Consider the following 21,891-nt stretch of genomic DNA (forward strand, 5'->3'; position numbering starts at 1 on the left):
GTCAGATTCAGGATTACCTGAAACTTTGTGGGGAGAAGCAATAATGTGTGGTAATCATATATTGAATAATGTTGTTAACTCAACAACTGGTGAATTACCATTCACACGGTGGCATGGCAGAAAACCTGACCTAAGCTACATGCACACATTTGGAGCACCAGCATGGGTGCACATCCCTACACAACTGAGAAAGAAAGGGCAACATAGGGCTAAAAGATTATTTTTTGTAGGTTATGAATCTAATCACAAATCATACAGATTCTGGGAAAAAGGTACATCTAGAGTTTACTGTAGCGCTAGTGCACAATTCCTAGAACATGTAGGATGGGAAAAACTGGAGCAAGATTCAAGTAAGGAAGTAATTATAGACCCCTACAAAAGACAAAAAGAAAAAATCAGTAATAAGAAGAGTACAATTAAAGAGGAAGTAAAGGAAGAGCATATAGGACCAGAACAGGAAGAAATACCAGAACAGGAAGAAATAGATAATCAGGAACAGGTAGAACATGAAAGTCCACCTGTAAGCCCTGTAATACCTAGACGTTCTGCACGTGTAACCAAACCACCTGATAGGTATCAAGCAAGTGTAGTTTGCCAAGTTAGTAAAATTCCAACTAGTGTTGAAGAACTTAGGATGTATCCTGCAAAGGATCAGGAGAATTGGCAAAAGGCAATGGAAAAGGAATTAAATTCATTAAAGGAAATGAAAGTTTATGAAAATGCCAAATTACCTCCAGGTGAAAAGTCCATTGGCTGCAAATGGATATTTAAGTTAAAAACTGGTAAAAATGGGATTGTTACCCATAAGGCTAGATTAGTAGCTCAAGGATTTAATCAAACTGCATGTGATTATGATGAGGTATTTGCACCAAATTTAAAGGCAATAACCTTGAGAGCAGCTTTAGTGTGGGCAGCTAAGAAAAATTATATTATAAATCATTTAGATTTAGAAACTGCCTATCTGCATGCACCATTGCAGCACACTATATATTTAAGAAAACCAGTAGATATAAAGGATAATAAAAATAATAATGACTGTTGGAAACTGAAAAAGAGTCTCTATGGATTGAAACAATCTGGTTATGAATGGAACCAATATATTGTAAAAGAGTTAAACAATATAGGATTTAAAGCAGGTTTAGCTGATCCATGTTTATTCAAGAGAGAGACAAATGGCATAGTATCATTATTATTGTTGTTTACAGATGATATTGCTTTAATAACGAAGACTAATAATGAAGCTACTGAGATAATATCATTATTGAGTAAGAGAATAAAATTAAAGCATTTAGGAGAAATAAGACAGTATTTAGGATTGACAATAAACAAAACCAAGAGTGGCTTTAAGATATCACAAGAAGATAAAATATACCAATTGCTAAAAATGTATAAAATGGAACTTTATAAACCGGCAAAAACTCCAATGAGTCAGGAATTTTGTCGTACTGATGCTCAAAGTTCAAAATTTGATAAGACTATTTATCAGTCATTAATAGGTAGTTTATCATATATAAGTAATTGGTCAAGGCCAGATATTGCATATGGCGTTAATCAATTGGCGAGATTTAATGCTGAACCAAATGAACGTCACTGGCAAGCGCTAAAGCGTATATTAAGGTATCTTAAAAAGACAATGCACTATGCATTGTATTTGGAGCCAAAAGATGATTTGATTTTAAGTGCATATGCTGATGCAAGTTTTGCAACAGATATAAAAACTAGGAAATCAACTTCAGGCATGGCTATACTATTAGGTAAAACACTGATTGGTTGGAGGTCAATTAGACAGCAACATATAAGTATGTCCACAATGGAAGCAGAATTTTCATGTTTATCTTTATTATGTACTGATTTAATTCTGTATAAACAGTTGTTGTTAGATATGGGAGTAACTGTTAAGGATGCCATTGTAGTTTATGAGGACAATCAAGCAGCCATAAGGTTGGCTACAAATATTGCTGTAAAGACTAGATCTAAGCACACTGACCTTAGATATTTGAATGTTAGACAATCTGTGAAAAATGGTTTGATAAGATTGGTCTATTGCATAACTGAAGAAAATTTTGCAGATGGATTTACAAAAGCCCAAGGTGCAGTAAAGCACAAGGAAAATTGTGAAAACTATGGGTTGAAATTGTAAATAGATTTATATATTATTATATTACCCAAAAGGGGAGAATGTTAGGGATAACATTGGTTACCTAACTTAGTTTGGATAAAATAATATATAAACTATGTTAGTGAGTTTAATTGTATGTATCACTTTAAACTGTAAACCAAGTTTTTGGGTGCGGTTGTAAACTCACCATAAGAGGGAGCAAGAGAGCTCACTGTTTGCTCGGCTTTTACTGGAATGCTGACAATGAAGGATTGATGGTAATAAACTGCATGTTTGCTGAGAAGAAGAAAAGAGGTTTGATTTTCTTCATATCTCTGACTGCAAAAGAGATATATCACTGGACTGATTGATTGTAAGTTTAATGAACTCTTCTTCGACACTGGACTTTGCAAACTGATTAACCCCCGGACTGACTGAACTTAGTGTATGATATATGGACTGTTTTGACTATGCTATAACTCTTGCTGGAATAAAAACTATTTAAGGTACACAGTGTATCTGTCTTACTGAGTGTAAGCTACAACAATGTTTTTATCTCACATATATCTGCCTGTCTGCTAGACTGCCGTTGCACGTTCTGCTAGGGTGTATATCCCTAACACCACCTCTGGTTCTTGCCCTGTTATCTGGGAACAGTTTGATCCTGTTGCTTCTGAGGAAGTTGACAGGATCCTAGGGAGTATGCACGCAAGCACCTGTGTTTTAGACCCACGTCTCTCCTGGCTTTTGAAAGCTTCCTAGGAGGTGACAGGCAGGTGGACTCTTGCAGAATGCTTCCCTACAGGAGGGGAAGGTGCCCTAGCACTTTAAGGAGGCTGTAATCTGCCCTCTTCTTAAGAAACCATCTTTGGACTCCGCCCGGTTGGAAAATTTCCAACCTGTCTCCAATCTTCCCTTTTTGGGAAAGATTGTTGAGAAGGTGGTCATGCAGCAGCTTCAGAGGTTTCTGGAGGAAACAGATTTTCTCGACCCCTACCAGTCAGGATTCAGGCCTGGATTTGAGACAGAAACAGCATTGATCACACTTTTGGATGATCTCTGGCAGGAGCGGGATGGAGGTAGTGCATCCATCCTTGCTCTACTTGACCTCTCGGCGGCTTTCAATACTATTGACCATGGAATTCTCCTGGGGAGGTTTTGGGGAATGGGAGCGGGAGGCCCACTGCTTTACAGGGTTCCGCAGGGCTCAGTACTCTCTCCGCTCCTGTTCAACATTTATATGAAGCTACTGGGTAAGATCATCCCTCACCATGGACTAAAGTATCACCAATATGCTGATGATGAGTTAAGTGTTGCTGTGTCCTCCCTCTCGCAGTGCCTGGAGGCCGTTAGGGGATGGATAGGGAGCAACAGGTTGAAACTAAACCCTTGCAAGTGGCTCTGGGGTTTGGGTTCGTTGGCTCAGGGAGAATTGCCCCCTTTTGTCTTTGATGGAGTGGTATTACCCCAAACAGACCCTGTGCGTAATCTAGGAATTTTCATGGACTCATAGCTCCTGCTCAAAGAGCAGGTAGAAGTCACAGCCAGGAGGGTCTTTGCGCGCAACTGCAGGTTGTGCACCAGTTATGCCCTTTCCTGAACCAACAGTCCCTACTCACAGTGACTCATGCCCTAGTCACTTCTCATCTTGATTATTGCAACGCACTCTACATGGGGCTGCCCTTGAAGAACATCCGGAAGCTCCAGTTGGTGAAAAATGCAGTAACCTGACTCCGCTGTGCATGTTTCACCTCTCCTGCGGGAGCTGCATTGGTTACCGATTTGCTTCTGGGTGCAATTCAAGGTGCTGGTTGTCACCTTTTAAAGCCCTTCATAGCTTGGGAACAGGTTATCTGAGGAATGCCTCTTGCAGGTCACATCTACCCAACCCATTAGAGCTGGGAGGCAGGGAATGCTGTGGGTCCCATCCCTGAAGGAGATACACCTGGTGGGGCCAAGAAGGGCCTTCTCCATGATGGCACCCTCTCTCTGGAACATCATTCCCCTAGAGATTAGAATCCCCCCCCCAATACTCTTCTGGAAGGCACTGAAGACCTAGTTCTGCCAGTGGGCTTGGGATACCCAGAGAGGGATGGAGCCCATCAAATGGCTTGTGTGATCAGCTGTCATCAGGGTGGGGGTTGGAGTTGGGGGGTGATTTTTTTAATTTATTTTTTTCCAGATTTTGTTCTATTAATTTATTTGATTCTTTTTGTTAGTTTTATTGTTTTTTATTTTAAATATGGTTTTATATTCTGTAAACTGCCTTGAGTTGCCATGGGCAAATAGGTGGCAAGATAAATTCAACAAACAAACAAACAAATAAATAAATAAGTAAATGTTGTAAACCTCCAAGATGCTACAGCAGGAGTGTTAAACTGGATTTCTTCAAGGGCTTGATCAGCATTGTAATTCTCTGTGGGCCAGCAGCGGTGGGGAGAGAGGTGGCTGGCAGGGGTGGCAGGACGGATGCCTCCTGCAGCACCCTGCTGGCCAAAATGGGGTGCGGGAGTTTGTGCTCCGCTCACCTGCATCTTGTTTTCGGCCTCCTGCAGCACTCTGCTGGCTGAAAACGGGCTGGTTTTTAAGCATTTTCAGCCTGTTTGGGGCCTGTTTTTCAGCCTGTCTTGGGCCCATTTTTCAGCCTGCAGAGTGCTGCTGGAGGTCATAGAGAGTGAACATGAGGCACAGGGCTCCCGTACAGGGCCTGTTTTAGCCACCAGATGCACCGCAGGCCAGTCCCTTGATATTTCCCGGCCAGTCCCGCAGGCCGGATTTAAGACCCTGCGGGTCTGATCCAGCCTGGTGGCCTTGAGTTTGACACCCCTGTGCTAGAGTGAGGCATATTGAGAACTGTTTGTCTATGGACTTCAAATGATTGATTCCTGTTTAACTATAAGTTCTTGTATTAATGCCTCCACAAACAGGCATTCTTCTGAGAGCAGTTTGGTTCATCTCATACTGAATCAAAATAGTCTGGTACCATTAAATTAATAAATAAATATTTTCATGTAGGATTCAAATTTAGACTACATAATGATATAACTATAAAGCAATTTGTTAACTGAAACCTGAACAATCTTATAAGAATTCAGAGTTATTTCATGTGGTATGCCTTTTTAAAATCAGCTCACCAATGTTTCTGCTAAACACACACACTCACACAAAAATAAAATATAGCTTGAAAAGTTCTTTCAAAATTGAAAAGTTTATTAGAGTAAGAGAGCCAGGATAAGAACTAAGTTAATTCCTTTGTGATGTGGTCAGAGAAGCTCTATTAATACAAAAATATTGTAGTTTATTTCTATTGTATAAAACATAAAATATGCTAGAAAGACCAAAACTTTGAAAAGCTGCCCATAAGAACATGGACTACCAACTTTTCCTATTATTTTAGAGAATCTGCCTGTCTGTCTGTCTAGCTACCTGCTCTTGTAATCTTTCTTCAGAAATAATAACAACAGAGAAATCAGATTTTGCAGGGGCTTGTTATGATGCTCAACTATAATAATCTTACCTGGTTACTCGAGTCTCCAGACAAAAGACATAAGTGTGGCACCAGTTTGCTGAGAATTAGTGAGTGTGCACCATAGCTAAGAAAACAAAACAAAACAAGCAAGATTATTTTTCCCTTGTAAAGAATCAATAACATCAACCAACAGCAGTTCTATTATCTAATTATTGAAACCTTACGTCTGGAAACATAAAGAATGAAGTGGTGAAAATCCTGTTTTTAGTTTAGAATCTTAAAATAGCATAATTTTTTTTAAAATGTCCCACCATTAAGATAATTTAATAGCTTTTTCATAAAATTAAAATACATACGCATTTAATGTTGCAACAAGACACAGACACACGCCTTCTCGTGAACGATAATTCTTGTGTTTAAAGCCAGCAGCAAGTCGATCCCAAAAGAACTATTAAAAATAAACAATTGATATTTAATACTAAATACATAGTAGCTATTATAAATTAACATTCAGTTTTATAAATATCCGAACAAAATAACTGTAGTTGAAGACATAAATGTTTCTGCTTAATTTTTCTTTGTTAAACTAAATCTTCTCATTGTGGTTTCCATGCACTATTCAGAAATGTTCTGAATTTCTTTACAATAGATTTTTAATGTACAAATTACAACTTGATGTATTTATTGTGCATGTTTATGCTCCTGTTTCTGTCCACTGTCTGATTTCAATGCTGGTTGTAGTCTTCAGTGAGCTTGTGTGATGATCTCTGGAATATTCTTCTGTAATAAATTATCTGGTCTACATGCATTTGCTTCCACCTATTTTTCCACCATTATTTCTTTCTTGTTTTTATCTTTATGATTCTGGACTTCCTAGGACCTTTGCTGTATCATGGCAGCTAATGCTGCAAACTTGAAGCTTATAAGAAAGACTAGGTTGCTTTGAAACATCACTGCAAAATTTTTTTAGCTACTACTCCCTTTAGCTGCAATGCTGCCATTATACTCTTTGCTGTTCAGCAGGCATTCAGAAGAAAAAGGTTGCCTAGCAACTGCTGCACAGTGAGCAATAGCACATTTCTTAGACTGCAGCAATTTATGACTTAGATCCTCCCAGTATTTAAATCATGCTGAAGCAGAAACACAGCCTTTCATGTATACTCAGACTACGTTAGCCCATATTGCTCTTAATTTTTAAAATATGTTTTTAAAATAAATACAGCTAGAGTACTATTATCTGTATATATATTCCAAAATAACTGTAGTACTTTAAAATACCATGGAAATAATTTGATGAAATACAATTATATCCCTACTACTGTATTAATTTTGGCATGGGTTTTTGAGATAGCAAGTTCACAGTAAGTAAATCAAATATAAACTATGTATTTATAAATCATTAGATGCTTATTTATTTATGAAATATATATGCTGCCCATCTTCACAGTTCAGAATGTAGTAAAAGTACTGTCCAGGGAATCAATATAAATTACTTTCAAGTAAGCCTGCTCAGGACAAGTATCACAGAACATATAGGATAAGCAGATCTTATATTAAGATTCTGAAAAAAATCAGGACATAAAGTTAATAAAGAAATAAACTTTAAACTTTTTTGTGGGGGGTGTAGAAACTCAGTAAGCAAGCATTAAAAAAACCTCCAATAGGGAAGGACCAGGTGTTTCAGCCTTGCTTCCTTTCTTTAAAAGTAATTGGCAATTACATTGCTCTAAGTTTTAAGGGAGAATAAATCTGAACCTTTTGACCATGTTTGGAACCTCAGTAGGTCCAATACTTCACACTTCCTCATAAGGCTTGCTTTCTTGACCCTGTAATAAAGGAGCAGGCTATCCATATCCTATTCATTATTTCAGCCTCTTGGACCCTCTTACAAGGTAAATGGCAACTGCCAGCATAAACAATAAATATCTTCAGCATCTTCAGCAAAAACAAATAGGTTTGACACATAAACAAACAGATTTTCTCTTGTCCCTCTTTTTCCTATCTAGTAGACTTTTTTTCCTAAGTCTTTTTTTAAAAATCAAGCAGAAGCTGCTAGATGAAAGTTTAAAACTTACCTTTCCTTAAGTTAAAACTAAGCCAAAATTTGCAAGAAATCAGCACACATAAAATATCTATACCAAGGATCATCCATTCTTTGCAAGAATGCAAGCAAGTGAGCAAAAAACTATGCTAAGTTTAATTTCTTTTCTGTGTTTGCTGGTAATGATTTGCTTCTGGTAATGATTATCTTAATCCAGTACTTGTGTGTTTTAAGCTAATTGGCACTTATTTAAATCAAAACTGTCTCCAAATGAGCAGGAGACTAGAATCATCCTATGGACTATCAGAATTTTATCTTTTCCTTCAGGTTTTTGATTGGAGGTTCTTCTACATGCTGTCTGAAATTTTAATAATTCTATTTCTGTTTCCTGCATCACTTAATATTTTGCATGTAAACTGTAAGAAAGTTAACCCTGAGATAGACCAATAAGATAATTTGTCAAGTAAGCCAAGAAATAATTCTCCACCATCACAGAGTACAAACCTCAAATCTCCATAGCAATATATCAGAAACTATTATGAAATCTGATGAAAGAATTTCCTAAATCTACTAGGCAATCTGGGCTGTTCCACTGTCTCAAGCATCAGAACTATAATAACTGGAATATCAAGTTTCATGGATGATGTACCTTATGGGTAGAGAAGGAAGTGGGAGGGTTGAAATGATTTCTCGTCTATCAAAATAGAAAATGTGAAAGTCTCAGAACACTCTGCCTTAACCTCATCCTTAAAGAGTGGCTGGCAGTGAAGGGTTTGTATGAGCTTTCAAGATTCTGTTAATATATAATACACCAATAATTCCTGCAGTTCTTGTGGTGTCAGGTTTGGCGTTATACCGTCAGCATTTCCAACTACATAACACCAGTTACACCCCAGATTTTGTAAGAAGACTGGCAATCTCTCTAGCACCAGCATTTTAGCCATCATGAATTTTGAGACACTATACACAACATTCTCTTTATATGCATGGATTTGGGAGTCATCAAGAATATCATCACTGATAACAAATAGCAAATCTTCCCATCAGTCCATCTGATTTTGAACATACCCAAAACTACATATGTTGACACAGATGTTCAACTGATGGAATTAAACCAGGAATTTATCAGACTGAACTGAACTGAAAACAAAAATAATGATGTTAATATGGGAACTAGATCCTGCAATAAACTCAAATGTCTACTCTGCTTTATTTACACTATATCATGACAGATATTAATGACTTCATATGTAAGATTAATAGCAGTTTCACATTCTCTTCCTATACCATTATCTGCCAACAATGCCCCTTTGGATTTCACAAATGACAAACAGGACCTTAATCAAAAGAACTACCGGTAATGATCACAAATTTGACACCAAGGCCAATACACTATCAAAACATTTCAATTCTCAGGATTGAATTACAGATCTGAAAGCAGCCATTTTGGAAAAAAAGAAATTTTATCAACCTGACAAGGGATTGCTGAACTCACTTCAAGAGGTTTTAGGCTACCTCAAAAAATGTCAATATGTTGAATAGGATTTTAACACATTAAAATTATTAATTGGTAAGGTACTTGACATCTGTCTCGTATGTAACTTTCATCTGCATAATCACCTTGTCTTCCTTCTTTTATCTAATTTCAATTTAAATCCTGTATCAGTTCAGCAATTGCATGCATGATGGAGCTACAGGTCACGAAATTTTGTCTTTTAATACAATTTATTAATCTGAAAATCTAATCCATTTTGCTTGTGATCTTTTGCTACCATAGATAAATATTTATTTTATTTATAAAATTTATTGGCAGGCCATCTTACCACAGGATAACTCATAGCTATATATCTCTCTGCATGCTAAAACATAAATTAATACCAACAAACACTATGATCCAATTATAGATGGGAATGGCGGGGGTGAGTGGGAAATGGGATCTGTCTGCTAATCTATCAAGGGAACTCCACTATGATGCTCCCTCTTTAGACTCTTACAAAAGATCAGAAGGGTTGGGTATGACCTCACATGGGAGGGGAAGATGTTCCAGAGGGCAGGCACAATGGCAAATAAGGTTTTTTTCTTGACCCTGCTAGTCGCGAAATATAAACAGGCCAATGGGTGGGATGGGATAAGACGATCCCTCAAATAGCCTGGACCTATGCCATGGATGTCTTTAAAGGTGATTGCCAACACCTTGAATTGTACCTGGAAACCGACTGGCAGCCAATACAATTTGTGGAGCAGTAGTGTTACAAGGGCCAAGAATTGCTCACACCACCACACTCTGCATCATCTGTAGCCCGAATGATTCTTCTCTTCTTAAAGCATTCCATATTTTATGTCTTTACTTTCTATTATCCTTCTTTTCCATGTAGCAAACTACAGGTAGTCCTAGACTTACGACCACAATTGAGCCCAAAATTTCTGATACTAAGTGAGACATTTGTTAAATGAATTTTGTCCCACTTTACTACTTTTCTTGCCAGTTGTTAAGCGAATCACTGCAGTTGTTAAGTTAGGAACACAGCTGTTAAGCAAATCAGATTTTCCCATTGACTTTGCATGTCAGAAGGTTGCAAAAGATTATCATGTGCCCAGGAACACTGCAACCATCATAAACATGAACCAATTGCCAAACATCCAAATTCTGATTACGTGATCACAGGGATGTTGCATCAGTTGTATGAAAACTAGTCATGTCACTTTTCCAGTGCCGTTGTAACTCTGAATGGTCCCTAAATGAACTGTTGTAAGTTGAGGACTACTTGTATACTTAGGAATTGGAGACTAGTTTACATTTGCCATGAATTAACAAGCCTTCATTCAAATTCTTTCTAAGAATTGCCTTTTTCTGGACCATCCAACTATACATATTCAATTGCCACTAATCCATATTGTTATTTTGGTTATTAGCTATCATTTTCATTTCCATGATATCCATTTTTCAGCTTCTTCCTAGAGTTCTTTTGGGTGCCTTTGTTCATTCAAGTTTGCCAATCTCGTTGTCTCATGAGAATTATTTCTATCTGAACTAACACTTAATTCAGCTCCTTATCAGCAAAACAAACTGTTTTGTTTGTGTACCTGCATGGATGTGAAAAGAGCCAGCAGGAAGTCATAGCTGAAAATTTCTTATAGAATTAGAATTCTTTTATTGGCCAAGTGTGATTGGACACACAATGAATTTGTCTCGGTGCAAATGCTCTCATTAAACATAAAAGAAAAGATACATTTGTCAAGAGTCAAGAATCATAAGGTACAACACTTAATAATAGTCATAGGGTACAATAAGCAATCAAATCATACTAGGAAACAGTCAATATAAATCGTAAGGATACAAGCGACAAAGTTACAGTCATACAATCACAAGTGGGAGGGGATGGGTGATAAGGAGTGATGAGAAGATTAACAGTTATAGTAGTGCAGACTTAGTAAATAGTTGGACAATGTTGAGGGAATTATTTGTTTAGCAGAGTGATGGCTTTCAGGGAAAAACTGTTCTTGTGTCTAGTTGTTCTGGTGTGCAGTGCTCTATAGTATCAATTTGAGAGAAGGAGTTGAAACACTTTATGTCCAGGATGTGACGGGTCTATAAATATTTTCACAGCCCTCTTTTTGACTCGTGCAGTATACAGGTCCTTGATTGAAGACAGGTGGGTAGTAATTGTTTTTTCTGTAATCCTAATTATCCTCTGAAGTCTCTGCCCTGTTGGGTTGCAGAACCAAACCAGACAGTTATAGAGGTGTAGATGATAAACTCAATAATTCCTCTATAGAACTGTATCAGCAGCTCCTTGGGCAGTTTGAGCTTTATGAGTTGGCACAGAAAGAACATTCTTTGTTGTGCTTTTTTGATGTTTTTGATGTTAGGTGTCCATTTTAGGTCATGTGATATTATAGAACCTAGAAATTTGAAGGTCTCTACTGTTGATACTGTGTTGCCTAGTATTGTAAGAGGTGGTAATATGGGAGGGCTTCTCCTAAAGTCTACCACCATTTCTACAGTTTTGACTGTGTTCAGTTCCAGATTGTTCCGGTTAAACCACGAGGCAAGTTGTACAACCTCCTGTCTGTATGTGGATTCGTCGTTGTCTCGGATGAGACCAATTACTGTTGTGTCATCTGCAAACTTCAGTATTTTTAACAGGTGGATCATTTGAGATGCAGTCATTGGTATATAGGGAGAAAGCACATAGCCTTGGAGGGGGGCCTGTGCTGATTTATTTTTATTTTTATTTATTTATTTTATTTGTCAATCACTTACAAGATAACAGGTATAAGTATAAACATGAGTAAGAATACAGGAAATAGGTATGAATAAATGGGGACAATAGGACAAGAACTGTAGGCACAAAATTGTCTGCTATAACATCTTGCTTATCAATAACTTCTTCAGCTTCAATCACAACAACACACGGACAAACCGATATAAACTCAAGGCAAACCGCTCCAAACTCGATTGCAGAAAATACAACTTCAGCAACAGAGTGGTCAATGCCTGCAACACCCTGACTCTGTTGTTACAGCCACAACCCCTCACAGCTTCAACCTCAAAGTGTCTACTGTGGACCTCACCCTATTCTTAAGAGGTCCTTAAAGGGGGCATGCATAAGTGCACCAGCATGCCTACTATCCGTCTTACTGTCCCTATTTATCTGTATTTACTTCCTTTTTTTCATGTTTATGTTCATACCTATACTTGTTATCTTGTACATGTTTGACAAACAAATAAATAAATATTTGTCCCAATTAAATTCAGAATTGTTTTGTTCTTTCATTTTCTGAAAAATAATTTGCTAGCAAGAAAGATAAGAAATCTGCTGAATCTTTCACTTTTAGCCAATTAAATTCCCCAACTGATACTGTGTTTCTCATATAATAAGGCCGGGTCTTATTTTTTTTTTGAGCCCTGAAAAAATGGCTAGGCCGTCTTTTCGGGGGTGACTTAATTCCCCCCCTTGCATCTTCAGGTGGGCGGGCGGCGACAGCTTGGATGTTGACCTCAGCGTTGGTGGGGCACTTCATATCGGGGTCAATGCAGGCAGCACCATATCCGGGTGTGCAACAAAAGTACTTCCTAACAGCAAGTCCCCCCACCATTCCCCCCCATTTCGCATGTTTTAATATAGGCCTTAATTTGGGGGGAGGGGCTTAATTTCATTTCATGCCTATAAAAGATATTGGGGGAGGCCGTATTGTTGGAGAAACAGGGTATCAATGTACATTTTTATCACAACAGCTTTCTTCTTGAGAACTTGAGTTGATTTTAAAAGGCCTAGACATATTTTATCTCTGGATAAGTGACCTGCAATTAACTTATCAAATGATATCACTTGTTTTATACTCTTTTTCACCCTAACCAGATATTTTCAACAAAATGTACATACTCATGATTCCCCAACCCATCCATTGGTATCTGACTTTTTTTTTAATTAAAAGGCCAGTTTTATTCCACTTTTAAAACTTATTTCTTATACAAAAAATAAATCCTTTAAGTTCTACATTTGAATAATGATTTTCTTTCTACCAGATTTCTATGATTTCTATCATATTTAATTAGCTTTATTAGAATATTTAATTATCCATATTTTGTGCACTAGTAGGAGAACTAGAAATTATGAATGCTATTCTTTACTGATCTCCTTATACTGAAGATTTTCTAATAACATTTCTCTATGTTTCTGCATTATCATATGCAGTTATGTTCTTAATGTTTAGTAAATAATTTTTCTCATCTTTTGAAAGATACAACTCATTACTGCTTATGAATCCTTTATATTGGGGAGTAGACTTTGATGTTGAAATCCAAAGAGTTGTTGATAATACTAATTTATTATAACACTAACTGCCAGGAATCTATTATTTTCTTCTGGTTCTATCTTCAACAGAATACAGATGAAAACATCACTTCTGACCTGCTCTCTTTTTCTTTATAGAATCACTCAGATCCTCTAAATAATTTGTATTCTAGCATTCAGTGGTTTCCATGGATAGGAATAGATAGTAGTCAGTTTTGACAAGACCAACTTTCTGCTATTTTATGAACCAGAAAGTCAGCAGTTCTTAAAATAATTGTCTTCTGTACATATGTGTATTTGTGTGTGTGTATACGAATATACACACATATATATGTATATACACAAGCAAGCAAGCAATTGGTATGGTCTTCTGCTAAGAAGTCAACTGTAATACAGTATATACTATAGTTACTATTTCTCCCTTACCATTCATTATTTTGGCAGAATCTGAGATTGTTTTGATCTTCTTCCTATTAAGCTCCCTCGGGAAAATTCTCTTTTTCCCAAGCTTCCAACTGAGAAGTGAGGGAAAATAAATGACCATCACATATCTTCAGCCAAAAAACCACAACATACAATTCCCCACACCCTACCCAGTTTCTTAAATTGCTGAGACTGTGTTGCTTAATTCAATAAAACAGAACAATTGACATATAACAGAAAAATCCTCTCTATAGAATTCCTACCATTGGTGGAGCTACTTGGTCCATTAACTTCAAAATAAGATTCTGTGCCTGTTCTCGAACCTGGTCTTTGGCATCTCCCATTCGATCCATCAATACTACGAGAACTAGAGGATAAAAATAAAACTAAATGCATTATGTGATGAACAATCTTAATAAAATATTTTGTCTATGTCAAAACAGTTTTTGTTTTACTCTGTTTCTACCATATTTTAACTAGACTTTAACTATCTTACTAAGACTTGTACAGATAGTTCTCAACTTACGATCACAATTGAGCCCAAAATTTCTGTTGCTAAGTTAAACATTTGTTAAGTAAGTTTGGCCCCATTTTATGATCTTTTGTCAGCTTTGGAAGCCATATTGAGATTCGATGCTGCCACGCTGCCACAAGCCTAAGAAAGTGGGAGGGGGGATTCAATTGAGTATCTCTAAGTAGACAAAATAAAATTCTTTTGTTAGTTCAAGATCATTGAGTATGGTGCAGAATGAAATAAGAATCTTACTTTACGACGGATCGTGATTGGGTCATGAGATGTGATGACGGCCAAGGGGGTATGGATTTGTAGTTTTGAATATTCCAAGGAAGCCCAAAAACTTTCAGATTCGGGATTCCACAGATGTGCCAGTTTCTATCCAAATAAAGGTATCTTTAAGATATGTCTGTCTTGGAATTACTGATTGGAATGGAGGTTTGCTGGAACGCTGACAGTATCCCGAATCTCTAAATGAACTCCAGCACCCCAAAAGGGGGGCTGTCAGGGATGCTGAGCCCCAGCACTGATTCCAAAAATGGAGCAGTGCGAAGACTCAGTGAAGATGAAAGAATTGGAAGAAGCTACAAAAGGGACTGTGGGGTTGGACACCAGAGAACTGAGGCCCCTGCCCCCACTTCTGAAGAGGTGGAAGCTGCAGAAGAGAGACAGAGATTAGGCGCCCGGCCAAAGGAGGTGGATTCAGGCAACTGGTCTCAGGAGAAGGATTCATAGAGAAGCTGCCAGATGGAGCTGAAGCCAGAGATGAGACTGGAGGAGAAGCTGCCTGAATGCCTTTCTTTCTCCAGCCCTCTGAGGACGGCCCACGAGACAGAGTGGAGGAGTGGGAGACAACTCCCAAAACTGCAACTTGTGGCCTCCATCCGGAACCCAGGTTTGAACAAGTAGATAGGACTTTAATTGGGGGAGTCCCAGCCACCCAAATGACAGAGTTAATCAAACTAGAGATGGGCAGACACCGTGACCTCATACGTTTTGTAGTAGCTCCAAAAATGTCAGAATGTGTCATATTGGGACTTGCTTGGCTGGATAAATGGGCCCCTGCCATCAAGTGGGAAGACAGATACTGAAAAATCATAATTGGGGTTGGCCCGCTGCCCCATTCCTCCCAAAAGGAAACTTCCAGCCAACAGGGATCCACAACCAAAAGCAGCAGCCACCACTTCAGACTCTCCTCCAGGCGTGCCTCAAGTCCCTAAAGAATACAGGGAATTGGCTGAGGTTTTTAGTGAAGAGGAATGCAATGTTTTGCCCTCCCATCAAGCCATTGATTGTGCCATAGAGTTAGAACTCGGGGCAAAACTGCCAAAACCAAAGATGTATTCCATGACACCACATGAAATGACTGAGTTGAGAAAATACATCGATAACAATTTGGACAGATGTTTCATTGAACCTGCCAAATCTAGGTTGGCAGCCCCAGTACTGTTTAAAGAAAAAAAAGATGGCAACATAATCTTGTGTTGATTTTAAGGGCGTGAACGGGGTGTGCATAAAAAACATGTAACCCCTCCCCCTCATCACCTGTCTAAAGGCAAGGTTTTTACCTAGTTAGATCTGAGAGAATCCTACTATCGAGTTCGCATAAAGGAGGGAGATGAATGGAACTGCAACTTCAACTGCCCTCTGGGTGGTTGCCAATTCCGAGTCATGCCTTTCGGGCTCCAGGGCCCCACCGCAGTATTAATGCAACTTATCAATGAAGTGTTACATCCACACCTGTACAAAGAGGTCATCTAACTGAATGACATTCTTATATTCAGAGAAACCATCAAAGAAAATGTAAAATTGGTCAGACAAGTCCTGAAAAAACTTTTAGCCGCCAAGTTATATGTAAAGCTGTCAAATTGTGAATTCCATAAAGAGTCAATGGATTACCTGGGCTACAGAGTGTCCAACCAGAGGATTGAGATGGACCGTGGAAAAGTGAAAGTGATGCTAGACTGGCAACTCCCCCAAACACATAAGCAACTTCAAAGCTTTTTGGATTTTGCAAATTTCTATAGACAATTTATTCCTTCATTTGCCGAGGTCACCCTCCCTTTAACAGAGTTACTGAAAACTGGGCCTTCCCTGACCAAACCAACACCCAATCAACCCCTTGCTTCGACAATGGACTGTCAGAAATCTTTTGAAACATTAAAACGCCTACTTGCTGCTATGCCTATCCTCCAGCATCCGGATCCAACCAAACCTTTTATAATCCAAGCTGATGCTAGTGATGATGTAGCTGTCACAGCAATTCTTCTCCAGAAGAACTCTCAAGACCAGCTAATGCCTTGCGCTTATGTGTCCAAAAAGTTGACAGACACAGAGCGTAGGTGGGCTGTTTTGGAAAAAGAGGTGTTTGCCGTGCGATGGGCTTTACTATCTTGGAGACATTTCCTGGAAGGAATGAAGGAGCCTTTTGAGGTGTGGACTGACCATAAGAACCTCGAGGCTCTAGACACCTCAGAAGCTATCACCTAAACAAGTCCGCTGGGCTCAATACTTCAAGAGATTCAACTTTAACATGAAATATATCCGAGAGGGGAAGAACATACTGGCGGATGCCTTGTCAAGAAAACCCCAATTTGACAGTCGCCGGGAAGAGGTAGTGCAAACTATGACATCAGAAGCCCAACCCGCAGGCCAAGTAACCACCCAAGGCCAAGCCAACTGCAGTCCCAGTCGCCTAGAACAGGGGTCCCCAACCACCAGTCCACGGACCGGTACCGGTCCGTGGAACAAATCCTACCGGGCCACTGGTTTGCTGGGTCGCCATCTTGTTTTGATGAAAAAGTGCTTCCAGTGAGCTTTTCCGGGAAAAGCTCACCGAAGCACTTTTTCATCAAAACAAGATGGCGGCGCTTAAAGCCTCGGTGAGCTTTTCCAGGTAGAAAGCCATTTCTACCCGAAAAGCTCACGAAGGTAAGCGCCGCCATCTGTTTTGATGAAAAAGTGCTTCCGTGAGCTCACTGGAAGCACTTTTTCATCAAAACAAGATGGCGGCGCCCAGCTGATGCCGGTACCGGGCTGCGGCATAAAAAAGGTTGGGGACCACTGGCCTAGAAGACAAACTGACAACTGAGTTGAAAGCAGCACTTTTAACCGATCCATGGTTTGTTGAACATCAAACCCATTTGAAATGAATGAAGGATTGGCTTGGAAAGGAACCAAGATTTATGTACCAATACTCTAAAACTGATGGTACTGAAACGTAGCCATGACTCGCAGTTGGTGGGACACTTTGGGTTCTTAAAACCCTACATTTAGTCAGGAGACAGTTCTAGTGGCCAAAAATGAAAACTGATGTCAAGTACTACATGAAAAGCTTCTCAATTTGTGCCATGATGAAACACAGAACTGGAAAAACCCCTGGCCTTCTTCAACAAGTACCTGAACCAATGAAGCCATAGGAAGAAATCATGATGGACTTTATTGTAGTGTTACCGGAGAGTGGAGGAAGTACCGTGATTTGGACTGTTATCGGCTTATTTTCTAAGCAAGCCCACTTTACAGCATGTAACACACTATGTTCGGCTAAGAAACTTGTGAAACTGTTCATGAAGCATATCTATAGGCTCCATGAAGTACCTCATAGAGTAATCTCAGACTGAGGTGTACAGTTTACTGCTAAGTTCTGGACGGAGTTTTTGAAGTCCATTGGGTTGTCCCAAGGGCTTTCCTCAGCGTTCCATCCTGCATGCAATGGGGCAGCGGAGAGAACGCCATAGTGGAATAATACATTAGATGCTATGTAAATTATCAACAGGAGAACTGGGAGGAACTGTTGCCATTTGCAGAAGTTACTTACAATAATGCAGAACACAGCAGTACAGGCTTGACTCCGTTCCAAATCAACACCGGCATAGATTTTGTCCCTATGCCAGAGTTACCTAGGGAACCCCAAACATGTCTTTAATGAAGTGAATGGACTCATTAAAGAAAGGTTGGGAGGATACGAAAAAAGCTTTAACTGAAGCTGCTGAGGAATATAAAAAACAAGCAGACAAACATAGATCCCTCCAACCACCATTTAAAGTAGGGGATAAAGTGTTTTTGTCAATGAAATATCTCACGTTGAAACGTCACAGTTGGAAGTTGGGTCCTGAATTGCTGGGTCCATTCCCTATATCTAAAATAATCAATCTGGTGACAGTCCAATTAAGTCTCCTTCGGCTGTTGGGGAAAATATACCCAGTGTTCCATAGCAGTTTGTTGAAGCCTGCTGTAGGGTCAAATCTAAGGCTGATACCAGCAGCTCCCCCCAAACCTCTGATACATTATGAAATAAAGAAAATCCTGAATTCTAGATTACACCAAGGAAGATTACAATATTTGGTGTTATGGAAAGGCTACCCTTTGTCAGATGCTACTTGGGTAAAAAGTTGGGATATACATGCAGATAGATTGGTTAACCAATTCCATGACAAATTCCCTGACAAACAGAGGGTCCCCTTGGAGGGGGGAGAGGGGGTTAAGGGCATTGCATTAACCCCTGGTTGTGTTTTGTTTATTATCTCTTCCAGGATGTGATTTTTTTTCAAGGGGAGACGCCTCTCAGCTTTGGAAGCCATATTGAGATTTGATGCTCCCATGCTGCCACAAGCCTGAGAAAGTGGGAGGGGGGATTCAATTGAGTATCTCTAAGTGGACAAAATAAAATTCTTTTGTTAGTTCAAGATCACTGAGTATGGTGCAGAATGAAATAAGAATCTTACTTTAGGACAGACCGTGATTGGGCCATGTGATGTGATGACGGCCAAAGGGGGATGGATTTGTAGTTTTGAATATTCCAAGGAAGCCCGAAAACTTTCAGATTCGAGATTCCACAGATGTGCCAGTTTCTATCCAAATAAAGGTATCTTTAAGATATGTCTGTCTTGGAATTACTTATTGGAATGGAGGTTTGCTGGAACGCTGACAGTATCACGAATCTCTAAACGAACTCCAGCACCCCAAAAAGGGGGCTGTCAGAAGTGCTGAGTCCCAGCACTGATTCCAAAAATGGAGCAGTGTGAAGACCAAGTGAGGATGAAAGAATTGGAAGAAGCTACAGAAGGGGCTGTGGGACTGGACACCAGAGAACTAATTGAGCCCCCCGTCCCCCTTCTGAAGAGATGTTGCAGGCAACAGAAGCTGCAGAAGAGAGACAGAGATTAGGCGCCCGGCCAAAGGAGGTGGATTCAGGCAACTGGTCTCAGGAGAAGGATTCATAGAGAAGCTGCCAGATGGAGCTGAAGCCAGAGATGAGACTGGAGGAGAAGCTGCCTGAATGCCTTTCTTTCTCCAGCCCTCTGAGGACGGCCCACGAGACAGAGTGGAGGAGTGGGAGACAACTCCCAAAACTGCAACTTGTGGCCTCCATCCGGAAGCCAGTCATTGGCAGGAATCCTAGAACAATTCCGGCAACTTAAAGTGGAAAGTTATGTCTCACAGCCACAACCTCTCCAGACGAGTTGAGTCCTAACACAGCCCACCTTTACTTTCCCTAGTCCGAGAATTGATTGGGGAATCAGTGTGGCGTCGGATGGGGGTGGCCTGAGAATCGGCCCAGCCTGGCAGGCCCAAGAAGCAAGGGACAGCCAGCAGATATAGCTGACATTAGGTACGTTACAAACCCCAATTTCACTCCCTCCACAACCAGAAAGGAGATTATCCCCTGCAGAGAGTATTCCTCCAGGGTGGGGGTTTTTTCCTGGTCAAGGGTGGGCCCAATGCCAGTGAATATAACTTCCTACTACACATTTTATACTGATTTTGTTTATAAACAATCATCTAAACTATACTTCATAAATATACTGTTCATAAATATACTAATATTTTTAAATGTTTAATAGAGTATTTCTTAAAAATCAAGACACAGAAACTGTATGTGACCTAACAATATGCTTAATTCTTCCTATACCAGTTAGTGATTCCATCTAGTAACAGTCAAATAAACTGCAGATATTTTTTCTCATACATTCATTTGATTTTTTAATCATTTCAGCTATCAAAAACGCAACTGTAGAATGATAGAGATTAAGATCTCAGGAAAAGTAATACTGAATTTACAGACCAGTGATATAGTAAACAGTTGAACAGTTACAGTTAAATACAATTTTAACTGGTCCTCTGTTGTGGTTCACCGGCAGTAGGTGCGGATGGCTGAGGTCTCGGAGAGCGAAGACTCGGATGAGGGTCCTGTGTGTGATGCAGGGATGGGGCCAGGACTATCAGAGTGGAGTGTTGCCTTCAGAGCTTGTGGAGGCTGGCAGCAGTGATGCAGAGGACTGAGGAGCCTGTGCCCAGTGTGCGTGCATGCAGGACTGCTTGAAGGAAAGAGCAGCTGCAGCAGCATGGGCAACTCGGGAGTAAGGCTGCAAGGTGATGGCCCCTCCCTTAAGGGATAAAAGCCAGCCTTCAGAGGTGGATTCTTTGCAGGAAGCAAAGAAGTTCTTGCACTTCAAGTCCTGCAATTTAATCTAGTGTTCTTGGCAGCCTTGCACAACCTTGGCAAGGCTTGTTCTTATCTGGGACAATTAGTTTTTAATAGCGTTTTACTGTGAATGAACATAATTCACAGAGAAGCATTAAAAAGGTTTTGCTTTTATCTCTGTTTGGTGTTTGTTTGCTTTGAGTGAGGCTTGGGTCAGAACATCCTCAGATCAGAAATCTTTAGTGCCTTTTTCAACTAACACATTTTATTAAAAGGCATATGACTTTCTCAGCTAAACTTATTTCATCAAGAGTACAACTAAATTTAAAGCGATGTAAACAGATTGATTAAAGAAACATAATATGATTTTATTCACCCATTGTGTTCACTGAGACCTTCTGAAATAGTTTGAAACTTTCGTATGTACATATGTTCAGTACTGGTAAAATTGTACTGGTAAAATTTCTTTTTCCCAAAATGTTTACTTGCAATAGAGTGCCAGAGAGGCTGAAGTGCTCTTATATCTCTTGTCCTTGTTTCAAATGGTTGATGGAAAAATTGTTGACATATGTTTGTCCATTAATTATTTTGAACAAAAGCTATCCTATCTGTTCCATGTAAAATCCCATGAAACACTGCTGCCAAATGGCATATATCGCGTTACAGAAAAAGCACATGAAGCTGTTCTAATCTTGTGTGTACACCTGTTGTATTTCTAGTTGTAAATGCTACAAATTTTGCTTGATAATTTTATTAAAGTTTTTAAAAATAATAAAAACTAATACAAATGAAACTAGAGGAAAAATTCAAAATATGCATAAAAAAAAGCAGAAAAGAAAAAGTAACAAATTAAAGAAGTGATTTCTAACCATCATATGGAAAAGAAGCTAATATATTAACTTTGTATTGTCTTTTAAAGCAAGGGTCCCAACCACCGGTCCGCTGGACCGGTCACCGGTCCGTGGAACAAGTCCTACCGGGCCGCTGGCTTGCTGGCGCCGCCATCTTGTTTGATGAAAAAGTGCTTCCGGTGAGCTTTTCCGGTAGAAAGCTCACCGGAAGCACTTTTTCATCAAAACAAGATGGCGGCGCAGCTTCGTGAGCTTTTCCGGGTAGAAAGCCTA

At 39.4% G+C, this 21,891-nt stretch overlaps 1 protein-coding gene across 34 annotated transcripts in view; it reads right to left on the bottom strand.

Annotated features, from left to right (window-relative positions):
- CLASP2 (cytoplasmic linker associated protein 2) overlaps positions 1-21,891 on the bottom strand; it is a 322,288-nt gene that overhangs the window by 289,850 nt on the left and 10,547 nt on the right. For 31 of the 34 annotated variants that reach the window (XM_087945669.1, XM_087945644.1, XM_087945643.1 and 28 more), the window contains exons 3-5: positions 14,093-14,196; positions 5,924-6,015; positions 5,616-5,691 (exon numbers count right to left, since the gene is read on the bottom strand). In XM_087945669.1, coding sequence (XP_087801795.1) covers positions 5,616-5,691; positions 5,924-6,015; positions 14,093-14,196 — 272 coding nt within the window. The remainder of the gene's footprint in view (positions 1-5,615; positions 5,692-5,923; positions 6,016-14,092; positions 14,197-21,891) is intronic. The other 3 variants (XM_087945672.1, XM_087945671.1, XM_087945680.1) reach the window with 1 other exon arrangement.

This window comes from Notechis scutatus, chromosome Z (assembly GCF_049901735.1).
Source record: "Notechis scutatus isolate UNSWTSFEM ecotype Mainland chromosome Z, rNotScu1.2, whole genome shotgun sequence".
Lineage (NCBI taxonomy): Eukaryota > Metazoa > Chordata > Lepidosauria > Squamata > Elapidae > Notechis > Notechis scutatus.